General features: G+C 47.9%; 1 protein-coding gene across 1 annotated transcript in view; it reads right to left on the bottom strand.

Annotated features, from left to right (window-relative positions):
* The window catches only part of LOC119379432 (structural maintenance of chromosomes protein 3), a 661154-nt gene that overhangs the window by 23030 nt on the left and 615958 nt on the right, over positions 1-22166 (bottom strand). Inside the window, exon 29 of the mRNA XM_049411979.1 lies at positions 20841-21018. Coding sequence (XP_049267936.1) covers positions 20841-21018 — 178 coding nt within the window. The remainder of the gene's footprint in view (positions 1-20840; positions 21019-22166) is intronic.

Here is a 22166-nt window from a genome sequence, read left to right as displayed (position 1 = left end):
GACTTTGGATACGTGCTGCTCAGCCACCACGCCAAACCTGGACACATTTAAAAATTGACTTCATTTGCTAGCTCGGAACACTTCGTCGCTTCTGTTAGCTGCGCCTCAAAAAAAAAAAAAAAAAAAAAAAAAAAAAAAAAAAAAAAAAAAAAGCAAAAGTATGGGACGGTGGCGCCAACAAGCTGCCGATGTCGGTTTTTCTCTACGGTCTTGCATTTAAATTACCAATTTCTGTTCACGTTGTTCTTGGGAAGATATAAACTGTCAATCACCTATGGCGGATACCCACTTACCGTTGCCCGTGGCATACGGTCATGTGCCACACGTGTCTGGAGGAAAGGGTTGGACGACGCACGCGACAGGATTTCCATGTTATTCATGTCATGACCAGACAGTCATATTCGCCAAACCCTCTTACCCTCCCATGCCAATTTTGGTCTACACCAAGCTATGGAGGCGATCACGATCGAGAACAGCCAGACGTAGGCGGCTAGATAGATAGATAGAAACGCTCAGATTGCCTTGGGTTTGCTTAGAAAAAAAACGAAGTCTTTCGGAAGAAAGAGTCCTGCGCCACCGACAGGACTTAACGTCACATAAGAAGGCTGTGCAGGCGCTAATGCACTTTCTGCGTTCAATCCGGTCTATCAGAACGGCTATGATAGGAACATCCTGCATGTGTGTGCATGTGTGCATTTTTTGGTATGTTTTTATTTTATCTCACTCTCTAGCTGTCCTCTTTCTGACCCCTAATTCCGCACCCCTGTGCAGGGTAGCAAACCGGTTGTTACTACCAGGTTAACCTCCCTGCCTTTTCCTTTTCATCTATTTCTGTCTCTCTCTGTCCGCATTTAAAATGAAATGAGAAACACATTTCTAGGAGTAGATAGGATTTTAACCCGCGCCCTCTGCGTGGCAATCGAGTATTCCGCCACAGTTCCACTCTGGTGCTTGTAACTCATTCGCTAAAATACTCTATACAGGTGTCATGTCTGTCAAGGAATCGTGTTAACATAGGTAATATAGCGTAGCAGAAGAGTAAACTAAAAACCTGGCATCACACAATGCGAATTGCGCAACGAGTCGGTCGTTGATTGCTTCCAACCCATTACAAAGGGCCCATCCAAAATTCTTCATCGTCATCAGTCACAGCACAAAGTGCATATAATGCCTTATGTGTAGCGGGTACCATGATTCTCCGACGAATGATGAAAAATTGCATAGTGGCTGCTTCGCTACTTCAGAAAAATTACGATGATTTATGGCGTAGTGGGTACATTGCATATGTACTTGTATTAGTTGCCCCAAGAGTGTCTACAACGGACTCTAGAAAGGCCGCTCTTCCAGCTTTCGCTGACTGTGCTGCGTGTTCCGCACAGGCCTGGTACTTTTTATCAGAAAAGCGGTCTCGCACAGAAAGTACACTCATTGACGTGCTGCTTCTGAGGTCCTGTTCACTCCCTTGACACAAAGCATTGAGCCCGCTAAAAAATCGTAATTGACTTATGAGAAAATAAATACTATGACTTTGAAGCGCATGCTTGTTTGTGCTAGTTGGTAGGAATTCGTGGTACAGTTATTTACGCTCCTCTGAAGAATTTTACACCTCTCCCACCTTCTTAAGGAGAGGGCAAGTAACTACATCCCAAATAAAATCTTTTTTATAATTACCTTAACTTCAATGTTTTGTATACAAAAAAAAAAACAAAGACGTTGCGAACCGTTACGGAACATTTTTTTTCGTTCCGGAAAAGAAACGGAACGGAACTTTTTGCGGTGGCATGAAACTAAAACCGAAACGAAAAACATTTCGTTCCGACACCCTGGTTCCAAGTAATCATCGAATGACCTCAGTATTGGAGTTTAATGCCTCACAAATCGATTGCAGCAAAAATTTCTCGAATCTGTCAAGAACGTAGAGTATTCTACCGCACATGCTCTGTCGGTGTCCCTTGTTACGGCAGCAGGATCGTCTCACCACCGAAGAGTGGGAGGAGGCATTCAAGAGCTCCGACCTCGCCGTTAATCTACGGGCCGTCCAGAGGGCCCACGACGTGGCGGTCAGGCACGGCCTGCCTGTCTTGACGTGGCAGCTGCCCGCGGCGGCTCCTCCCCCATAAGGGGGCTTTCGGAGTCACCCCTCAGGACCACATTAAAGTTCATTGTCTGTCTGTATGTCAAGAACGAGCGGAGTTACAGGAATTTGTCATGCACTTTAAGCAGTTTCTCTCGTCCTGACGAGCACGCTGAAAGTTACACAGGGAGGGATGACACGGGGGAAAGAAGTTACATCAGCGCGTGTCATGACATTGAGCGCATGCGATGAAACACGATCTCTCTCTTGTTGCGATTCCTGTGCGTGAGTGTGCCTCAGGGTTAGCAGACTATGGAGCACGGCGTGTGGTGGCACCCCTTGGCTAGAAGCCCATCTGATCAAAACGGATTTATTTCTCTTATCGGCCAATGGCAGCAATCTGCTGTATGATGACATAGAGCAGGCGGCCCCGTCCACCGAAGAGGGTGGATGGAAGAGGGCCTTCTTCGGTGGAACAGAGAAAGAAACACAGAGAATAAGAGATACAAAGAAAAGGAGAGAGCTTCAACTTGGCTTTCCCAGGCTTAACTGTCCCCCTCTATTCGCATGTGGCTATATCGAGGGAAAATCATCTCAGGAGCACTCCATATTTCACTCGATCATACAAAAATACGGGTGTCATGCAGACGAGTGTTTGGATAATCTCTTTAGCGATTATTTTCGACACCATCAAATAAACAGAATACTGGTACTACAAAATTAACACTCTAAATACATTTGTGTGGATATCAGCAGACGTGGTAGACAAATGATGATGTACAACAGTGCCTCAATGCTAAATAGTTACAATGTCCCTAATGCGTTCCCCTAAGATGAATACAAGGCAAAAGCCATGTTCTTTTTCTTCTCAATCGACTCTACTGCTGGGCGCAACATGACGTCACTTAGCTATCTTCAAAAAGCCGACTTCCTCTGACACTCCCTTCCCTCTTTCTGAGGCCTATCTGTGCTGTAGAAAAGCATTCTCACAATGCTTTCAGACTATCGTTTGGGCATGTACCGAGTTGCCTGGAAGATGGAGATCCGCTTTGAAGTCAAGCTTCCGCAAAAGTGCCCGAAAGTGCGTATAATGGGGGACTACATGATTTAACAAACTTCGTTCTCTTTTTACAGCGAAGCTGTATGTAGCTAGGACATTCTGACTCTATGCCGAAAAACCCCTAGTGCCCTCTATAGGTAGCAGTGCAAAAAGGGGAAAAAAAAAAAAAAAAACTCACAGGGTCCCTTATGCATTCGCCTAAGACCATTCGAAGATGAAAACCATCTTTTGATCCATGTATTGATTTCCCCCCCCCACCCCCCTCTCAAAGCTTTCTGTACCTAACGTTGTTTTGCACCGCCACCAGGATCGTATGCATTGCAAGCTTTCTGCACCGCACCTGGTTTTGCACTGCCTCCATAACCGGCACACCGATCATTGAGGCAGTGCGAAGCAATGATGTCATATGATGACATCATCATGTGACTTCACGGTGTATAACGTCACAAGTTTTATCGATCGACGATGTCATGATGACGTCATCACGTGATGATTTTTTTTTGCATCCCTCCTGTTGAAGCCGCCGACGCCGACAGTCAACTTTACCGCGATAGCAATTATATGGACAGTCTCGGCTGGTTTTTGCCGCCGCCGCTGTCATGAACCGCATATGTGTATACATATAAAAGCTACAAAGAAAAATAATTCAGAAATACTTTCTGACGCGCGGAATCGAATGGCCAACCTTTCGCTCCGAAACGCGCGGGGTTAGACGGCTAGGCCACGAAGAGTACCATCTTTCAGCATGCTAACGGCGAGCTATTTATATAAACCATTTACTTCAGCATGCTTTCTTACTCACCAGCGAGATGGTGCGAAGTGTGCGCGGGGCGCGCTTTAAAGGTCGCCGCCCCGCTGCTACGAACGCCGATGCTCTTCACCCTGCAGGGCGTGGTAGCATTCGTGCGCTTATCTCAAGGAAAGAAGGGGCGAGCGGCGAGGTGGAGCGGGGAGTTGTATGTCTTGTGCTTTCCCCGCGATGTCCGCGCTGAAGTCACAGAGCGTACGATGGTCACTTCGCTCGCTGCAGCGGCCACGTTTGCAAAAGGAGCGCGCTGTTCAAACAGAAATAAGTCAAACGAGGGTGTGTTAAAGGCAGGAGTCGCGACAACTGGACGCCGGTTTCACTACGGCAAGGGCTAACTAGCAGCACAGGTAGCGATCGCTCGTCGTCGTCCTTGTTTTCTCTCTTGACAAGCCGCATGTCCACTACCTAAGCCGCATGTCCACTACCTTCATTACAATCACTCCCGGGCAATAAGGGAGCCATCCTGGCGACCTAAGGGCTAGCGCACACAAGGGGATCGTAGTACTTCTTGAGCCTGGAAACGTGCAAATTTTTCTTGTACGCGGCGACGCTTGTCTGAAGACACGTCGAGCGGAGACGTGTCTGAAGAACACGTCTGAAGGCACGTCTGAAGACACTACCATAAGTAATAACTGCGACATTTAGTTCGCGCTCGTCCTGTGTGTACCTGTTCGTTCATTTCATGCGTCCTGTTTTGTTTCAGCAGTGCGCTTCAAGTATTGAGCTGTGACGCACGATAGTTCACACTCATCCTGTGTGCGTTCTTTCCGTGCGTCCTTTGGGCTCGAGCGACGCGCTGGCAATTTCGAGCTGCTTTCCGTTCTTCCCGTTACATTCCAATTTGTTGCTATCGCATTCATTGCTTCGCCATCATGGCAAAACTGTGACTTTTTTGTGTTTGATGACGCATCTAAGGCTTTCACATTATTGCGTATTGAACGCTAACAGCCTTGCCGTCAACAACCTGGCCTTGCATATCAAACTGGCCTCCACCATGTCGCCACTGTGCCCTGCGCTAAACAGCTTAGCTGGTAATCCACCTCACAGAGTGAATGGCTCCTCAATGTTTCTTTTATTGCGATAGCAATTATACGGACACCGTCGACGGGTTTTTGCCGTCGCCGTCATGTTCCAAATTGATAAGATCACTCCGCGCATCGTACATTCTACCTGCGAGTAAAAGATTGCGAGCTATGGCGACGAACGTGGCTGAAGCGGAGATGAAACGAGTCGGCCGTCTCCGTCGCACAGAGGGCGCGTATGCGATAACATCACCCTGTGCTCGAGGGCTGCCGTCGATTGCTCATCAAACAGACAGGAAACGCCCCGCCCATCTTTCGTAAGGAGCCTAAAGGGACGCCAAGGGGAGGAGAAAAGGGGGGGGGGGTTGCGTCGCTCGAAGGTCACTGGCACGCACGCTATCTCGATGCATCAGGAGACTTCCTGTGTTCTAAGCGCTGACTTCGCGTTTAAAAACTGACAGCACGAAAACCGCTTCGGTCCCTGGAGCGGCCACATTCAATTAAACCAGCGTTTTGTTGAGTTACGTGACATCGGATACAAAGAGAGTCAGCTGCTAGCCTTACTTCGTATAACAATACAATTTGTTAGTATCGCATTCATTGCTTCGCCCTTACACGAAACTGACTTTTTTTAACCGTCAGCTATTGACCCTGGAAAGCGAGGGGAGGACGTGTAACATGGCGTAGCCGCTTCCCATTGGGCATTCAGCAATGGGCCCACTACAGACAGCTGAGCGTATTAAAACCAAATTACGGCTGCTCCGACCAGGAGGCATGCTTTTATTAATGAAATTACATATTTTTAATCAAGCAAAAAATTCGAATTGGGACGCATCCTATCACTCAAGAGCTCGAAAGGCAGGGCCAATTAGGGGGTACAGTCGAAACCCGCGATAACGAAATCCCGAGGGAACGAAATTCTCACCGCAACGAAATATTTTCGGAGCACCGGCGAACGCCCATAGGATTCAATGCATTTCGTAACTCGCGACTACGAAAGATATTCATACCGCAGTCCCTCATTAACGAAATTTTTGAAGCACGAGTGCGCAAATAATCTACTCTCGCAACATTAACTACATTCGAAAACTGCTGAAATGCATTCATGGTACACTTAAATTGGGCAAAACTATCGCTACAGCGCACTTGAGAAGCAGCCGCAATCATTGTTTACAAAAAAACATAAAGCTGGCGACAATGATGATGATATGGCTTGCCGAAACACCTGCTCGTTATCGCGGACTACGTAGCCAAATCCACATTCCTCATGGAGTTTCGTTTGTTGGCTTGGCTCATGTGCTTGGCTTTGTCGGCTTTGCGCGCACATGGTCGCGTGTGTGGAGCCATTTGTGGTGCATCTGTTTGGTCGCTTGGTGCAACGTGAACTGTGTGTTGCGATTGCTTCGTCCGATTTCGCTGCCTGCGAAGATGTCGCCTCCAACGAAAAAGCGGAAGTTCATCACGCTGGAAGATAAGGCTGCAATCATCAGAGGTGGAAAAGGGCAGGAAAAAGATGGACATCGCCGCAGAATTCGGCGTTGCGTGCAGCTCGCTGTCCACGATTCTGCGCTGATCCGCGCTGATCCAGCGGAGCCGGAAGAAGGTTCGCCTGTAAGCGCACTTGACGACCGTACTGGTGACAGCGCAGTGCTGCCGTCACTGACCAGTGCATGGGGCGAACTTTGTGCCGTGGCAAACGGGATTCCCGATTGAGAGGCATGAAATTGCTGCATGGTAAGGCCCGCCAAAGCAAACAAACTGACTTTTGGAAATAAAATATGTTTTTTGTAAATTCCATGTCTTTTCTGCCGCATTCTCGCGCCAACGAAATTCCCGCAAGAGCGAAATTTTGTGCTTTCGCCGCTGATTTCGTTATTGCGGGTTTCAACTGTATTTACCGCAAGAGCGATAACGAACCCAAATGGGGTGGTGGAAGGAATTACGAAAAAGCTCCTCTGGATGAAGATACATGGATAAAGTACAATTTCCGCAATGTCCAAAAACAGAAGTGCCAGACATTTTAGCGTCACGCGTATAATTATTAGCGAACACTGCTTTAATTACGTGCCGTGCGACGCTTGAAATGAGCTATCAGCAGCATTTCTGGAACAACAACGTCCGCCGATGAATCGCCGCCACACTTTCTCGCTACCGATTGGCCTAGATGTCACGAGCCTCTGCAGAGAGTGCGTTTTGCCGTCGAGCCGACATGCACTACACAAGCTGCGTCGACAATGAGCATGGTGTCATGGCTTACTCGGGATGCACGTGCGAACTATTTAGCGGAATAATTATTGGTCTGTGGTTGTGACTTTGGCGGGGCCAAAATGAAGCTGCACATGTTTTGACACGCCGGCGGTGCGATTGCCGGTGATAGACGACCCCAAACCCGAGACTCTGGCGCAGTTTGGCGCAATTTCTGTCGATATTATCAGGATAGCGCAGTAAATCCTATTTGGCGCACTTTGGCGCAGTTGGCGCAGGAGTGGAATCACTGCGTCCCAAAACCAAGATATGATTACGAGAGACGCCGTAGTGGAGGGCTCCAGAAATTTCTACCACCTGGGGTTTTTTAGCATGCACCTAAATCGAAGTACACGGGCCTCAAACATTTTCGCCTCCATCGAAAATGCAGCAGCTGCGGCCGGGATTCGATCCCGCGACCTTGGGGTGAGCATCGAGCGCCATGGATAGATCGGTTGAAGATGTTCACTTCCTACTATTTTCATAATTTTGATTGCAAATTTTCCCACCGAAATGCTTTTGTAGTGCAGTCATTGCTGTACGTTGTGGGCACTTTCCGCGCGTTTTTCTTACGATCAGTTCTTTGAAAATTTTCAAAACTTGATGTACCTTTTCTGATAAACTATCCGACCGATCACTCTGAAATTTTCTCATAATATACCAAATCCTTTCAATAAGACTGAACCTAAAACTTTGAAAAGTTATTTAAGTTATGCTTAAGAAAAGTAAAGTACTGGACAGTGTCTCTCTCACGCACGTGACAAGTGAAGACAATATTTTTTTTTTCTTGGGATATAAATGTAAAAGCCTGCTCTTATCATCATCATCGTCAGCCTGTCTACGCCCACTGCAGGGAAAAGGCGTCTCCGAAGTTCCGCCAATCAACCCGGTCCTGTGCTTTCTGCTGCCACATTATACCTACAAACTTCTTATTCTCATCTACCCACCTAATTTTCTGCCTCCCCCTCATGCGTTTGCCATCTCTTGGAATCCAGTCAGTTACCCTTAATGACCACCGGTTATCTTGCCGACGTGCTACGTGCCCGGCCCATATCCATTTCTTCTTCTTGATTTCAACTATGATATCCTTAACCCCCGTTTGTTCCCTGACCCACTCTGCTCTCTTCCTGTCTTTTAAGGTTACACCTATCATTTTCCTTTCCATCGCTCGCTGCGTCGTCCTCAAGTTAAGTTGAACCCTCTTTGTAAGTCTCCAGGTTTCTGCACCGTAGGTAAGTACCGGTAAGATGCAGCTGTTATATACCTTCCTCTTGAGAGATAGTGGTAGATTACCATTCATGATTTGATAATGCTTGCCGAATGAGCCCCAACCCATCCTTATTCTAGTTATTTCACTCTCATGGTTCGGCTCTGCGGTTACTACCTGTCCTAAGTAGACGTAATCCTTTACAACTTCCAGTGTCTCGCTACCTATCGCAAGGCGCTGTTCTCTGCCAAGATTGTTCCACATTACTTTAGTTTTATGCATATTATTTTCAGACCTCCTCTTCTACTTTCCGTATCCAGTTCAGTAATCATGAGCTGTAACTCGTCTCCCGCGTTACTCATCAATGCAATGTCATCAGCGAATCGCAGGTTACTGAGATACTCTCCATTAACTCTTATCCCTAATTCTTCCCAATCTAGGGCCCTGAAAACCTTTTGTAAAGACGCGATGAATAGCATTGAAGAGATTGTGTCTCCCTGCCGTACGCCATTCTTTATTGGGATTCTGTCGCTTTCTTTATGGAGAACAGGCTAGTAGCATAGCGCGGGAAGACACACGGACAAAGAAGAGGTACGAGACGAACACAAGCGCTAACTTTCAACAACGAAAATTTTAGTTTCAGGATCGGTCATATATACACACACATGAAATCACACGACCGTAGTGAGATATTTTCGTTTACAACTGATAGCACATGGAAAATTGCGTTCAATCTTATCAGTCACACAGCGTTTAAACATTGCAACCAACCTTAACTATCGGGCATGCGTAAATATTCAATTTCTTTGGTGGATAATGACAGTGACACCTTGCTGATACAGTGGTCGCCGGCGGAAAGAATGCGATCTGTCTCTATTATCAGCCGTACAGGCTCCGATTTACTTCTTGAAAGAATGGCAGTATTCTCTAGTACTGGGTGGCATGCACACGTTTTGCAGTGAAGTGCTAAAAAACCGTCACCTGACACACCTTTTACAGTAAAATCTCGTTAATTCGGCCCCCGTTAATTCGGAACTTCGGTTAATTCGGACGCGGCGTCTGGTCCCGTCCAAAATGTGCATTGTTCTATGGCTGAGAACTCTCATTAATTCGGACAGATTCGACCGCGCTTCGGTTAATTCGAACTCCCGACCGAGGTCGGGTCGAGACGGGGAAGCAGCAGCGGATACCGCCACGGCCGCGGTTCGGATATAATTCGGATTCGCAGCCGAAATCGACGGCGCATCTAACAACTTCGAGATCGGATCATGGCCTCCGAGATTTAAAACGAGGTAACGAGATCGGATTATGGCCTCCGAGATTTAAAACGAGCTTTGCATCTCGGAGGCACATACACAAAATGAAAGGCAGTGCATCGCTACTGTCATCAGCAACAGGCAACATGGCGACGGTCCGTCCGCGTTATCAACGCTAAGCCACCATATCAACGCGATCAGCCAGCCACGAGTGGTGGATGATAAGAATAGCATAGAATATGGCAAAGGCATCGTTCCGCGATAGCACCCCTGGTGTTCCGCAACGTGCGCGGTGAAGCGTTGTGCAGGCCTGGCGTTCCGGACTTTCCGCACGCCTTTCTACGTACGAGCCGTGCAACATTATCAACACTGACGAGACAGCGCTGTTCTTTAAGGCTCTGCCTGAGAAGACGATCGTGTTTAAGGGGGACCCGTGTGTCGGCGGGAAACGGAGTAGAGAGCGGGTGACGGTTCTTCTGGCTACGAACATGACCGGCACAGAGTAGCTGCCGCTGCTGGTGATCGGAAAGGCTGCGAAGCCAAGATGTTTTAAGAACATTAAGCAGCTGCCTGTCGACTACCGCTTTAATAGAAAGGCTTGGATGACGGCCGAAATATTTCAAGCCTGGCTGCGTCAGCTAGACCGCCGCTTTGCGGCACAGTGTGCGCGGACAGCCACTTTCAGGAACTTAGCAAAATTGTGATTTCCTTGCACGTTGCCTCCGCGAAGCAAACCGCGATCACCGACTTTTTTAAGAAATAAAAGTCTGGTGGTGGCGGAAACATTTTTCTAGTGTTTTGATCGTACTCGCGATAATTCGAACCCTCGGTTAATTCGGACATTCTCTCTGGTCCCGTGAAGTCCGAATTAACGGGGTTTTACTGTACTTTATTTCGGTGTTCCCTCAACCGGTCATTAATGCATCTTCCGGTCTGGCCTATGTAACAATTGCCGCATGAGAGGGGAATGCGATAAACAACGCCAACAGCGCATGGGACAAACTGATCCTTGTGTTTCTTATCACAGACCGACCGGGTAGTCATTACCGGATTAGTAGCTCTACATAGGGTGCTCAACTTGTTCGGAGCTGAAAAGACCACGTTTATGTTTTCTCGCCCTCCTATTTTCTTCAAACTGTGAGATAACTGATGTATGTACGGTATTACAGCAGTTCTCTTGGGTTCACGCCCGTTACCTTCACCATTTGTCGGGAGGCATCTGTTCGAGCGTTCCTGCTTTAGCACCTTTTCCGCTACTGACACTAGCACATACTTAGGATAGCCGGCGTCTTCCAGACGTGTCACCTGTTGATGAAAACTTGCCTTCATTAGGTGGGGGCACGACTTTTTGAGGGCACTTTTGAAGCACAGGTTAGTTATGCCCCTCTTCACCAGCTTGGAATGAGCCGAATGATACTGGAGAAGAGGTTTGTTAGCTCTTCTTTGTCCGTGTGTCTTCCCGCGCTATGCTACTAGCCTGTTCAAGATGAACCAACAAGCCCATATTGGTACCCTAGTCTTCTTTATGGAGGACTGTAGTGGCTGTGGATCCGCTGTAGATTTCTTCCATTATGTTTATATAGGCTTCGTCGATGCCCCGATTCCGCAGTGCCTGCATGACTGCTGATGTCTCCACCGAGTCAAATGCCTTCTCGTAATCTATGAAGGCTATGTATAGGGGTTGGTTGTATTCCGCGCATTTCTCTATCACCTGATTGATAGTATGAATATGGTCTATTGTTGAGAAGCTTGTATGAAATCCTGCCTGGTCCCTTGGTTGATTGAACTCTAATATCGTATTAATTCTGTTAGCCATTACTTTTGTAAATAGCTTGTAGACAACGGACAGTAAGCTTATGGGCCTGTAATTTTTCAGGTCCGTGACGTCCCCTTTCTTATGGATCAAGATGATGTTGGCATTCTTCCAAGATTCTGGTATCCTCCCCGTCGAGAGACACTTCGTATACAGGGTGGCCAGTGTCTCTAACATAATCTCTCCACCGTCTTTCAACAGGTCTGATGTTACCTGATCCTCACCAGCAGCTTTGCCTCTTTGCATTCCCTTTAGGGCTTTCTTTACTTCTCCTGTCAATACTGGTGGGATGTCAGATTCCTCTGGGATATTACTGCTTCTTACGTTATCATCCTGACGTTCTCGGCTGCTGTACAGATCTCTGTAGAACTCTTCCGCTACCTCAACTATTCTATCCATATTGGTTGTGACCTTGCCTTCCTTGTCCCTTAATGCATACATCTGATTTTTGCCTATGCACAGTTTTGTTTTCATAGCTTTGAGGCTTCTGTTCTTTAGAGCATGCTCAATTCTCTCCATATTATACTTTCTTATGACGGCTACTTTACGCCTATTGATTAACTTCGAAAGCTCCGCCAGCTCTATTTTGTCTGTTGCATTTGAGGCTTTCATGGCTTGACGTTTCTTAATGAGGTTTTTCGTCTCTTTGGATAGCTTGCCAGTGTCCTGTCTAACGACTGTACCCCTGACTTCCACTGCACACTCCTTAATGATACTAGTTATAATTATTAGTAAATAGCAATGTGAAGCGTAAGGCAACAAAAGTACCAACACAGTCGTATATAATGTTTTTACACACTTGAAATACGAGCAAGTTGTCAAGAGCACGTCACACATATATACTACACACATACACGCATAAAAAAGCAATAAAACAATTTTAAGAAGTAGTTACATTAGCTGATTAGACTATGGATAAGAGAACACCAGATAAGCAATTAGTGTAGGTATCAATAATGGTATACTAATTAAGACAATGATAATGCAGCCCGGCAACAGAGAGAGTTCACGACTGGAAACCATACATTGGAGCGTATACAAGAATACATATACCTAGGACATCCACTAACAGGACAGCCTAACCACAAAAAAGGAATTCACCGAAGAATAAGAATCGGCCCCAAATAATGTCAGAAAATGTGCCACTGTGATTAAAGTAAAAAGTATACAATCACTGCATACTGCCAGTTCTAACATATCGAAACGAAACATGGAGCACAACAAATCAACTGCCGAATGGGTCAGGAACAAACAGGGGTGCAGATATCCTAGTTGACATCCAAGCGAAAGAAATGGACCCCACATAATGCGAAGAACCGGCAAGAGAGGAGCAACCGAGTGGCTACCAAGAGACAGTCGAGGTAGGGACTAAATGGAATCGCACAGGATGGGGCAAAACTGGGGATCGCTGGGAGAGTCACAAAATGGACAGGCCGAGAATATGCATGCCATTATTTATACCAATCAACTACTGATGTAATCGCCACTTTTCACGTCACTTTTCATCATAAACAGGTTCGACTGTATAGGTCCACCTGGGATTTGCATGATAAGCATTCATCTATGGAAACCTTATGACGAAGCGGTCTGCTTGCTGGTTTTTAGGCACCAAGAAACAGTACTCGGAATGTGTGACTAATTCTCTGGTGAGAAAATCTGTTGTCATATGTTGTATATTCTTACTATATTCTTGAGTTGGATCGGTGGTTACTTTTCAATAGTGGACCTTTTTACTGAGCTGCCTGGTAGCCTTGTTTCTATGTTTTTCCTCAGGCCAGATTAATATACTCCCACTCTTGTCCGCAAGTTTTATAATAATGTCCTTTCTGCTTGTCAGATGTTTCAAGACGTCATGCTCTGCATGAGTTAAGTTCTTCAGCTCTCGACTCTTGTCTAGTTGAGTTCAGAATTTCCCTTAAGACTAGATTATTGTATTGGTCTAATTCATGGCATTTTTTTTATCTGGTGTCCAAGTGCATGGCAGTCGCAGAGAGTCATTGTTTTTTAGTCTTCTGTATCTGCCTTATCAAACAACAATCCCTTGATGCATAAACGCCTTGAAAACTCAGTTATATTTTTGCGCAGCTCGTACTCACGCACTGCCTTGTTCATGGGGCAGAATGTAAGGCCGCGTCTGAGACCTATTTCGACTGGATTTCAGTTCTGTGATATGTCTGATTAAAATACCGCGCTACAGTTACTGGGACAAAAGAAGTTAGGGAGGACACGCATTACAAAGTGGACACGACCAGCGCAAACTATCAACTGAATTTATCCGCAATGCTCACCACTTTCACCGGATGAAGTCATGAGCTGCACTGAAATGGATATGAGACCAAAATACTTTCCCAAAGCATGGAAAGTGCTCGCCACCTAATTATTTGCTGCGGTGTGAAACGTTATATTTCAGCTCCGTTACCATGCGTCAACGATGCTTTGCGACATCCTGGGCGTGCTACAGAAAACTGCATGAACTAGAATTGACGTATGAACTGAACGGCACTCCGAGGTAGTGCGTACCGAGCCTGCCTCATGGATTTGCTGCAGTAGTAGGCCGCTAGCGAGTAGCGCCATCGCTGCTGCATGGGACCGCATGTTTAACGTCTTGATGGTTTCCAAACGTCGTTCCATTGCGCAGTCAGGAACACGGACTTGAACGGAACACAAGTATTCAACATCCCATTCAGTAGCGCTTGTGTCACAGGCATGTTCAGACTCTAGCCATGTGCAATTCACTTTACTCGGATGTTGCAGGTTCCATCAGCATGATCCAAACACGAATATCGAAAAGAATGCAAACGTATGCAAACGACAATGCCGTTCGGAAGGTACTGCTGAAGCACAGGAGAAATTAGCCGAGAAGCGTGGATTGTGGCCGTGACCACACGTTTCATCCCTCTAACCATTTTGCTTCGCTGATCGAGCTCGAGCATGTTGGCGGCATGCGGCGCTCCATAATATCTACAATAATTGGGCTACATGTAATAAACAAGAAAAACTATGCTTTTATTTTGATAATTGTTATAGCGCAAAATCCGGACCAAGACAAAAGGTACACGAAGACGAGCGCTAACTTCCAACTAGGTTTATTGTGTAGAACACGAAAATATATAGGTGACACAACCACGTGTCAAAATATGAACAATGCAAAGATTAGAAGGCAAAAAATTCAAACACCAAAAACATACAAAAATAAACCTCAGGAAACATCAAAAACAAAAAACAAAAAAATACAAAACAAAAAACCTATCACTAGTTGCGCGCGCCGACACTTCCCAGAAACCTTACTTCCTTCTGGGAGAGAGACAAGGAAGGCTTGCCCACGCAAGAGTTGTGTTCACGTGCCATCTGCGCAGCCTCGACGATGATTCGGGTGTCTCGGTGTTTATACAGCATCACTGTGTCCTCGAAAAGAGGCGCGCAGTTGCACGCAGCGCAATGCTGTGCAAGGAACCCATCTTTCCCATTTCTAACATTGTTAGCATGTTCCCATAGTCGGTCGCTTAAACACCTTCCGGTCTGTCCGACATAACAGGCACCACAGGAAAAGGGGACCCTATACACCTTTTCAAATTCTCACGCCAGGGGGGCGCCATATTGAAATGCGCGCCGTCTAACGTGCAAGATTGGCGAAATCGCCATCTTGAGCTGCGCGTACTCGAACCGGCGCGCTATACGTTGGTGTGAGAGCTCTGCTAAAGCCTGCGTTTGCTGATTTTTTGTTTCTTTAGACTGTTTTGAATGTAAACATTTCGACAGAAATCTGTCTGGCTGGGTGGAATATTTAGGAGGTTGATATGGCTCCAGCCAAGTTTAAGAGAGCCCGACGTTTCGGGACCGATTCGGTCCCTTCCTCAGGGGTTGACTGGTTTGGTCATGGAAGCTTCTCCCAGACTTGTTCCACCGTGGCTCCGGATTTCCCTTTCCCTCACGTTTCGAAGGCCGTGAATGTAAACTGAGGGCATTGTTGCCAGGGACCGGTTCACATTTGCTGGCGTGTTTTGAATGTGCCACGACTCGAGCAAGAGCCTCCTTCCCAGATTCCTTTCTGTTTCCAGAACAGAAGCGCCGTCGAAGTCGATCTTATGGTCGTGCTTTTCACAGTGCTCTGCAAGAGCGCTGCGTTGCATTTCCATCTTCCTGACGTCGTTCTTATGTTGGCGCATTCTTTCTCGGAAGCACTTGCTCTCGCCTATGTAGCTAGCTGGGCATTGCGAACACGGCACCCTGTAAACTACGCCCTGGTGTTGTTCCCTCGGGGGTCGATCCTTCGGCCGCGGTAGCAGGCGGGTGAGCGTCGACGCTGGCTTGTGTATCACCGTGACCCCCTCTTTTCTAAGAATCCTGGCGAGCTCTTCGCTGATGCCCGGCACATATGGTATGACAATGCGCTGGGCTGGCTTCTTGGATTCCGTTGTGGCCGGTGGGGTGGCCGGGGAGGGGGGAGGGGGGTCGCGTAGCGTGCCTTTCGGCACACGGCGCGACACTCGGCGAATGAAAGCTTTGGTGTATCCGTTCTTTAGCAGCTCGGCGACGACCCTCTCCTCTTCTCTCTTTCTGTCCCCTTCCGACGTGCAGGTTGTTCTTGCACGTGAAAGGAGCGCCGAAACTACCGAAGCTTTGTGGGCAGTCGGATGACAGGACGTGAAATGCAAATACCTGCCGGTGTGCGTTGGCTTTCTGTATACCGAGAAGGTCATGCGCTCGCCCTGCCTCCCGACTGCCACATCGAGAAACAGAAGCGTCCCGTCTCGCTCTCGCTCCACCGTGAACTGTATCGCCTGGTAGACGGAATTCAGATGTTGGAGGAAGCTGTCTACGGCTGACTTCTTTATGACGCAGAAGCAGTCATCCACGTACTTCACAAACACTTTCGGCTTGTCAATAAAGGACCCTAGTGCTGTTTCTTCAATGTGCTCCATTGTGAGGTTCGCAGCTGTAACGGAGATCGCCGCCCCCATCGCGGTCCTGCTGGCTTGTCTGTAGAAGATCCCGTCGACACTGAAGTATGTCCCCTTGAGGCAATACTCCAGTAGACGACACAGTTCTTCGATGCTTAGGCAGCTTCTTTCGCTCAAGAGTTTGTCTTCCTCCAAAGCTGCTCGTGCGCAGGACACTGCTAGCGCTATGGGCACACTGGTGAACAGAGACACGACGTCGAACGAAACGATGCACTCATCACTGCTCACTGTCACATCTTTCATGCGCTCCACGAAGTGGCTGGCGTTGCGTATGTGGGTTGGTGTTTTTCCCACGAGCGGCGCCAGAGTCCGGTGGAGATACTTGGACAGCGCACGGAGTGGAGAAGATGTAAAATCCACGATAGGACGGAGCGGGACAGTGGGCTTGTGGATCTTGGGAAGCTTTCGTCGCTGCCACTTGACGATTCGTCGCTGTCTGAACCGTTCAGCGGCGCGCATTCGCGCTTGCGACACAAGGATGAGCTCCGCGTCTACGAACGGCAGTGCTTCGTCATCGGTATCAGTAGCAGCAAGCGTAGTACAAGTTCGATCACGGCGTGAAGTGTTAATAATCCGTAACTAGAGTGTTCTTGCAGCTGTCTACCACTTTCCTTTATTGGCGTACTAAAAGTCTACGGATTATCCATCAGTTTCACACCTCCGTGCATACTCGTTCGCGGCGCGTAAGCTCGCCATTGCCGCGGCCGTGTGCGGTCAGGAGCTAAGTGCGCATCACGAACCCTTTCATGATAAATGCGTGCTTACGATACAGCAACAGTAAAGTGACGGCGTCAGCTTAGTTGGCGATGTGCTGCACACAACTAGAAACGATCGGCTTGACACGGCAGCAAATCCTGCGTATCGGCGACGATTTGGCGATCTGTTTGCGCATCGTTTACATGCGCACACGCATCGGAGAAAGCCGGACGAGTCGTCCGCTCTTCCGCCACAGTCTTTGTGTCCCGCGTCATCGATTACAAACGCTTCATGCGAGATAGCCGTAATCTATTCCACGCTTTGCTGTTATCAGTGGCGCTCATCACGAGATGCAAAAGTGGCGGTTGGCACGTACGTAGTTAAGCGGGGTTCGCGGCAGGTACCAAATGTATTTGCGAGAGCCTGGGCGCGCACCAAAATGCCTGATAATTGTACTGGGAGGCATTAAAGCTATTTCGGACGTGGCTGGGGCGATTTGACCACTTCAGCTAAATAAAAAAGCATGAATTCGATTTTTCGGACTGCCCGATTTTTCGGACGATTTCGCGGTCCCTAGGGAGTCCGAAAAATCGGCAGTTGACTGTACTTTCTGACGAAGCTCCGGAGCAAGCGAACGTTGTCGCCTCGGGGGAAAATGATAGCTGTTGCTTTCGTTGCGGGGGAGGTCATTCTACGCATTGGTGTAGGCACGGCAGCACGATCTGTCACAACTGCCGCCAAAAAGGGCACCTTGCAAGAGTTTGCAGAGTTCAGCCGGGGAGTAGAAATTTCGACCAGAGCCAGTCTAGTCGCAGCCGGTCTAGTTGCGTGAACAACCTGGGCGACCTGACTGTCTCTGCTGAAGAGCCCGAAGTTTTCGACTTGTGGACGCTTCACACAGCTAGTTCGGACAATGCGCATAGCGGTTGAAGTTAACGGTGTAACGCTCGATATGGAGTTGGACACCGGCGCTAGTGTGTCGACCATTGATGATGGCAAGTTCGCCGAGCTTTTTCCGTCGGTGCCATTGGAGCCATCGAGTATGCAGCTGAGAAGTTTTTTCGGCGACATGAAACGCGTCGAGGGAAAGCTGGAAGCAATGGTCAAACTTGGTGACAAGGAGCGCCAGCTACCACTATTTGTCGTGAAAGGGGCGTGTCCTACGCTGTTTGGACGAAGCTGGATGAAGGCCTTCAAGCTAGGCATCGCTCAGACGGAGGGAGTCAACGTCGTGAAGTCTACGGAAGAGCTGGTAAGCCAATAGCACGAAGTTTTTTCGGAGCTGTTGTTGGGGCGGAAGCTGAGGACTGCGTTGGACCTGCTACACCCACACCTCAGGACTAAGGTGCTACAGAAGCAACTTAAGCAGAAAATCAGATGCGACCAAGGAACAAGACCCAGGGTTTTGGGTCACCCTGGTGACCAGGTGTTCGCAAGGAACTTCCATTCAGGTCCTGCGTGGCTCCCTGCAGTCGTCACCAAACAACGCACTTCGTCCATGGATGTTCTACTGGAGGATGGACGGCGTTTAACTCGACATCTGGATCACATCCGCCAGCCCCATGAGGAACTGAGTGCAGACAACCAAAAGTCAGGCAGCCCAGTAGCTACAGGTCTTGCTCCAAGCTTGGACGTGGGTCAGAGGCAGCTAACTCAAGGATCGCCGTCACGACACCGAGTCTAGGCAAGATCCCAGGGAAGACGTGGCGAGTACAGCACCCAGTACTCCTGTCCTGCATCGAAGTACCAGAATTCGATGACCAGTATCGCGCTACTCACCTTAAACAATTGTTTGCATCCATTAATAAAGGGGGGAGGGATGTGATAAGATTAGTTTGCCGTTCCAGCGCCCGGGGGCGTCGATGTTTGCAATGAAATAAATACGGCGCACATGACCAGGCCAGTCAGTGTGGAACCCGCCAACGTACACGTGTGTGATTCGGTCCGGCGACCGGCATGGCCCAGGACTACCCGGTTATCACAGAAATGTTTTCACGGACCTTCAGTGATATGATGTCTTTTTCCTTTTTCCAATTTGGGCATGATCGTGAATACGCAGTGTGGTCACTGTCGCAGTTCACGCAGTGTGGAGTTTCATTGCAGGTGTCTGAGGCATGGCCTTGGACACCGCATTTTGCGCAGGTAGGTTGACCACGGCAGCTCTGAGAGCCATGGCCAAATCTTTGGCACTGAAAGCATCGGCGAGGGTTTGGGATGTACGGTCTGATGGTTGTCTTTTTGTAGCCAGTTTCTATGTTTTGTGGTAGTTTGCTTGTGGCAAAGGTAAGTATCAAGTGTTTTGTGGGGATTTCCTGGTTGTTCCTTCGGATGACAATTCGCTTTACATTGGTCACGTTCTGGTCCTTCCAACCTTCGAGGGGTTCGGTCTCGGTTAGATCAAGGAGATCTGCGTCCGACACGACTCCGCGGGCAGAGTTCATGGATCAGTGTGGTGTCACGGTAATGGGAATGTCGCCAAAAGTTCGGAGGTTCTTCAGTTTGTCAAATTGTATTTTGTCACGGAGTTCGATAAGGAGGTCTCCACTAGCCATTTTAGTTACCTTATAGCCAGCACCTAAGCTGTCTGTTAGTGTTCTGGATACAACGAAAGGGGACACGGTCCTAGCTGGTTTGTCAGACTTCTCACTGTGTACAACATGATAGTGGGGAAATACTTCTTTTGGTCGGCTGGAAAAGGTTGAGTTCTTCGGTGCGTATGCGCTTCGAAGTGGCACGATCATTTAATAATGGAAACACTCTATGCATGATAGTGGAATATGATTCAGAAGTGATGGCGGCCACCCGCCACGGAGCCCAACATGAGGACGCTACAAGATTCATGGTGCTGAAAACATGCAGACGCCAGCTGTACACCGCGACTATAACCCAATGCACATAGACCAAGGTTGGCTATTTGCACAAGGTTAACCCAAGCCACCTATGAAAATTGGGAAGTAACTGAAGGGAATAGGAGACAGGACAGTGACGAAAGAAGATAGGAAAGTGAAAGATCAGAGAGGGGGATAGGAAAAGGTGACCACCGATTTCTCCTGGGTGGGTCAGCCCAGGGGTGCCGTCTACGTGAAGCCGGGGCCAAAGGGGTGTGTTGCCTCTGCCGGGGGGCCTTAAAGGTCCAATCACCCGGCGTTGGCTCAACCCCCAGGATCCCCTTTTCACCGGACACGGCAATGCCACGCGCGGCTAGGCGTGGGAGGGGTCGAAACCCCCCGTTAGCTCGGGTCCGTGGTGTCGCTACACACCAAACGCCTGCTCGCGCAGACGCCCCTGCGGGCTCGAATACTATGCACTTTCCACATAGATGACAAATGAGTAATAAGTACAGGCGTGCCACACCATGTCACAACAGCGAGTCAGTCAATGCTGTCTGAAGGACGATAGCACATTTTGAATTATTGATATACCAAACTATTTTGCAAACCTGTTTTCCGAATTACATATACTGCGCTTGTGTCTGTCTGCTACTGCATCTTTTGTTCTGGTTTTGTTTCCGCGCTATGTGACAAGCCAGTTTACGATGAAACAAGCAGCCCATATTGGTACCCCTGTCAATCAGAAAAGTCTACCATTTAAACACTGCTGGATTTTTTTTTACTTCTTCTGCTGCAATTCTCTCACAGTGAGAGCCACTCTTCTACACCAAATCAAGGCAGAGAATGTAAATGAAATGAGTCAACTTGCCTGCAACTGCTTTGCGATGCTGTGAATCAAGCGCCTGGTCAATCTCGTCGAAAAGGTAAAAGGGTGCTGGGTCACACTTCTGGATTGCAAAGATGAGTGCCAATGCAACCAGTGACTTCTGGCCACCTGACAGCTGCTGCATTTCCTTCATCTCGCTTGACTTGCCCACAAATGATACCTGCAAGGAAGCAATTCTTTCTCAACTTTTACAACTCATGCAAAACAAGTGATGTAACAGTTTTCGAACAAGGAATGTTGTAGATACTGTCTGACGCCTTTTTGTCCGAACATTGGCTTCAAAGACATTTGTACCATTTATTTTCTCCACTACATCATCCTCATCCTGAAAGGACACAATTACAGCTGCTCCTCCTGGGAAAAAAAAGGCATCATAAGGTTGCCTGAAGGACTTATGAAGGTGTAGAATTGGCATGTGATACACACACAAGAAAAATGCACTTGAGTGGAACTGTCAGCTTGTATTGCACAGCAATTAGGTCGCATAATGCCACAGACTTGGGATACCATGTGCATGATGTATGAGACATTGATTTCTGAGGCACCGCAGAATACAGCACTTATAGTGCCGAAGTTTTGTTGCTTAGGATGTCATGTTGCACTACATCGGTAAACAATTTATTACCTTAAGACCAACGCTGTATTAGTTGATGCCACAAATTTCAAGGCATTTTCACATACTTAGGCTCGTATGAAGTATAAAAATTCTTCCAAATTCTGACTCCTTCAGCATACGACTTCCATTCATTTGATATTTTGTTGAATTCTAACTCAACCAAAGAACCGAGTATGTAGAAAAATAGCCTGGAATCAAGCAACCTGGAACATAGCAGACTCAATCGAAGAAAAGCACGCGGAGGCGGGATCGAGGGCACGGGGGCATGCGCACATGGGCAGTTCAGCAGTTCGCCTGCAGTATTGACGATAAACAGACGTCTCTCTTTTACACCTGGGTAACCAGATATTTCACAGCATTTGTTTATGCCAAAACCCGGGACTGCCCCAACAGAGACTTCCTTTACGTCAAGGCCATGGCAAACTCGGACCAGCTATGGAAGCGCGGCTCAATCAAAGCTGCTACCAAATGAGCTCTAACACTATTGACAGACCTACTGCAACAACCAGATCCAGACGCTTCTCAGGTTAACAGACACACGGATTTTATGGCGGACAAGGAAACCGCACTTTCGAGACTGGGCGAAATCATTCTTGCAGCCACAGAAGGAGAAAACCTGGATCAGCAAGTGGCTCAAGAGTACAATGAGAAGATCCTCTAAGCCGTGCCAAGTTCTGATTGCAAGGACATCA

Source organism: Rhipicephalus sanguineus, chromosome 1 (genome assembly GCF_013339695.2).
Source record: "Rhipicephalus sanguineus isolate Rsan-2018 chromosome 1, BIME_Rsan_1.4, whole genome shotgun sequence".
NCBI lineage: Eukaryota > Metazoa > Arthropoda > Arachnida > Ixodida > Ixodidae > Rhipicephalus > Rhipicephalus sanguineus.
Note: the sequence above shows the minus strand (reverse complement) of the source record. Positions and strands in the feature narration are given on the sequence as shown.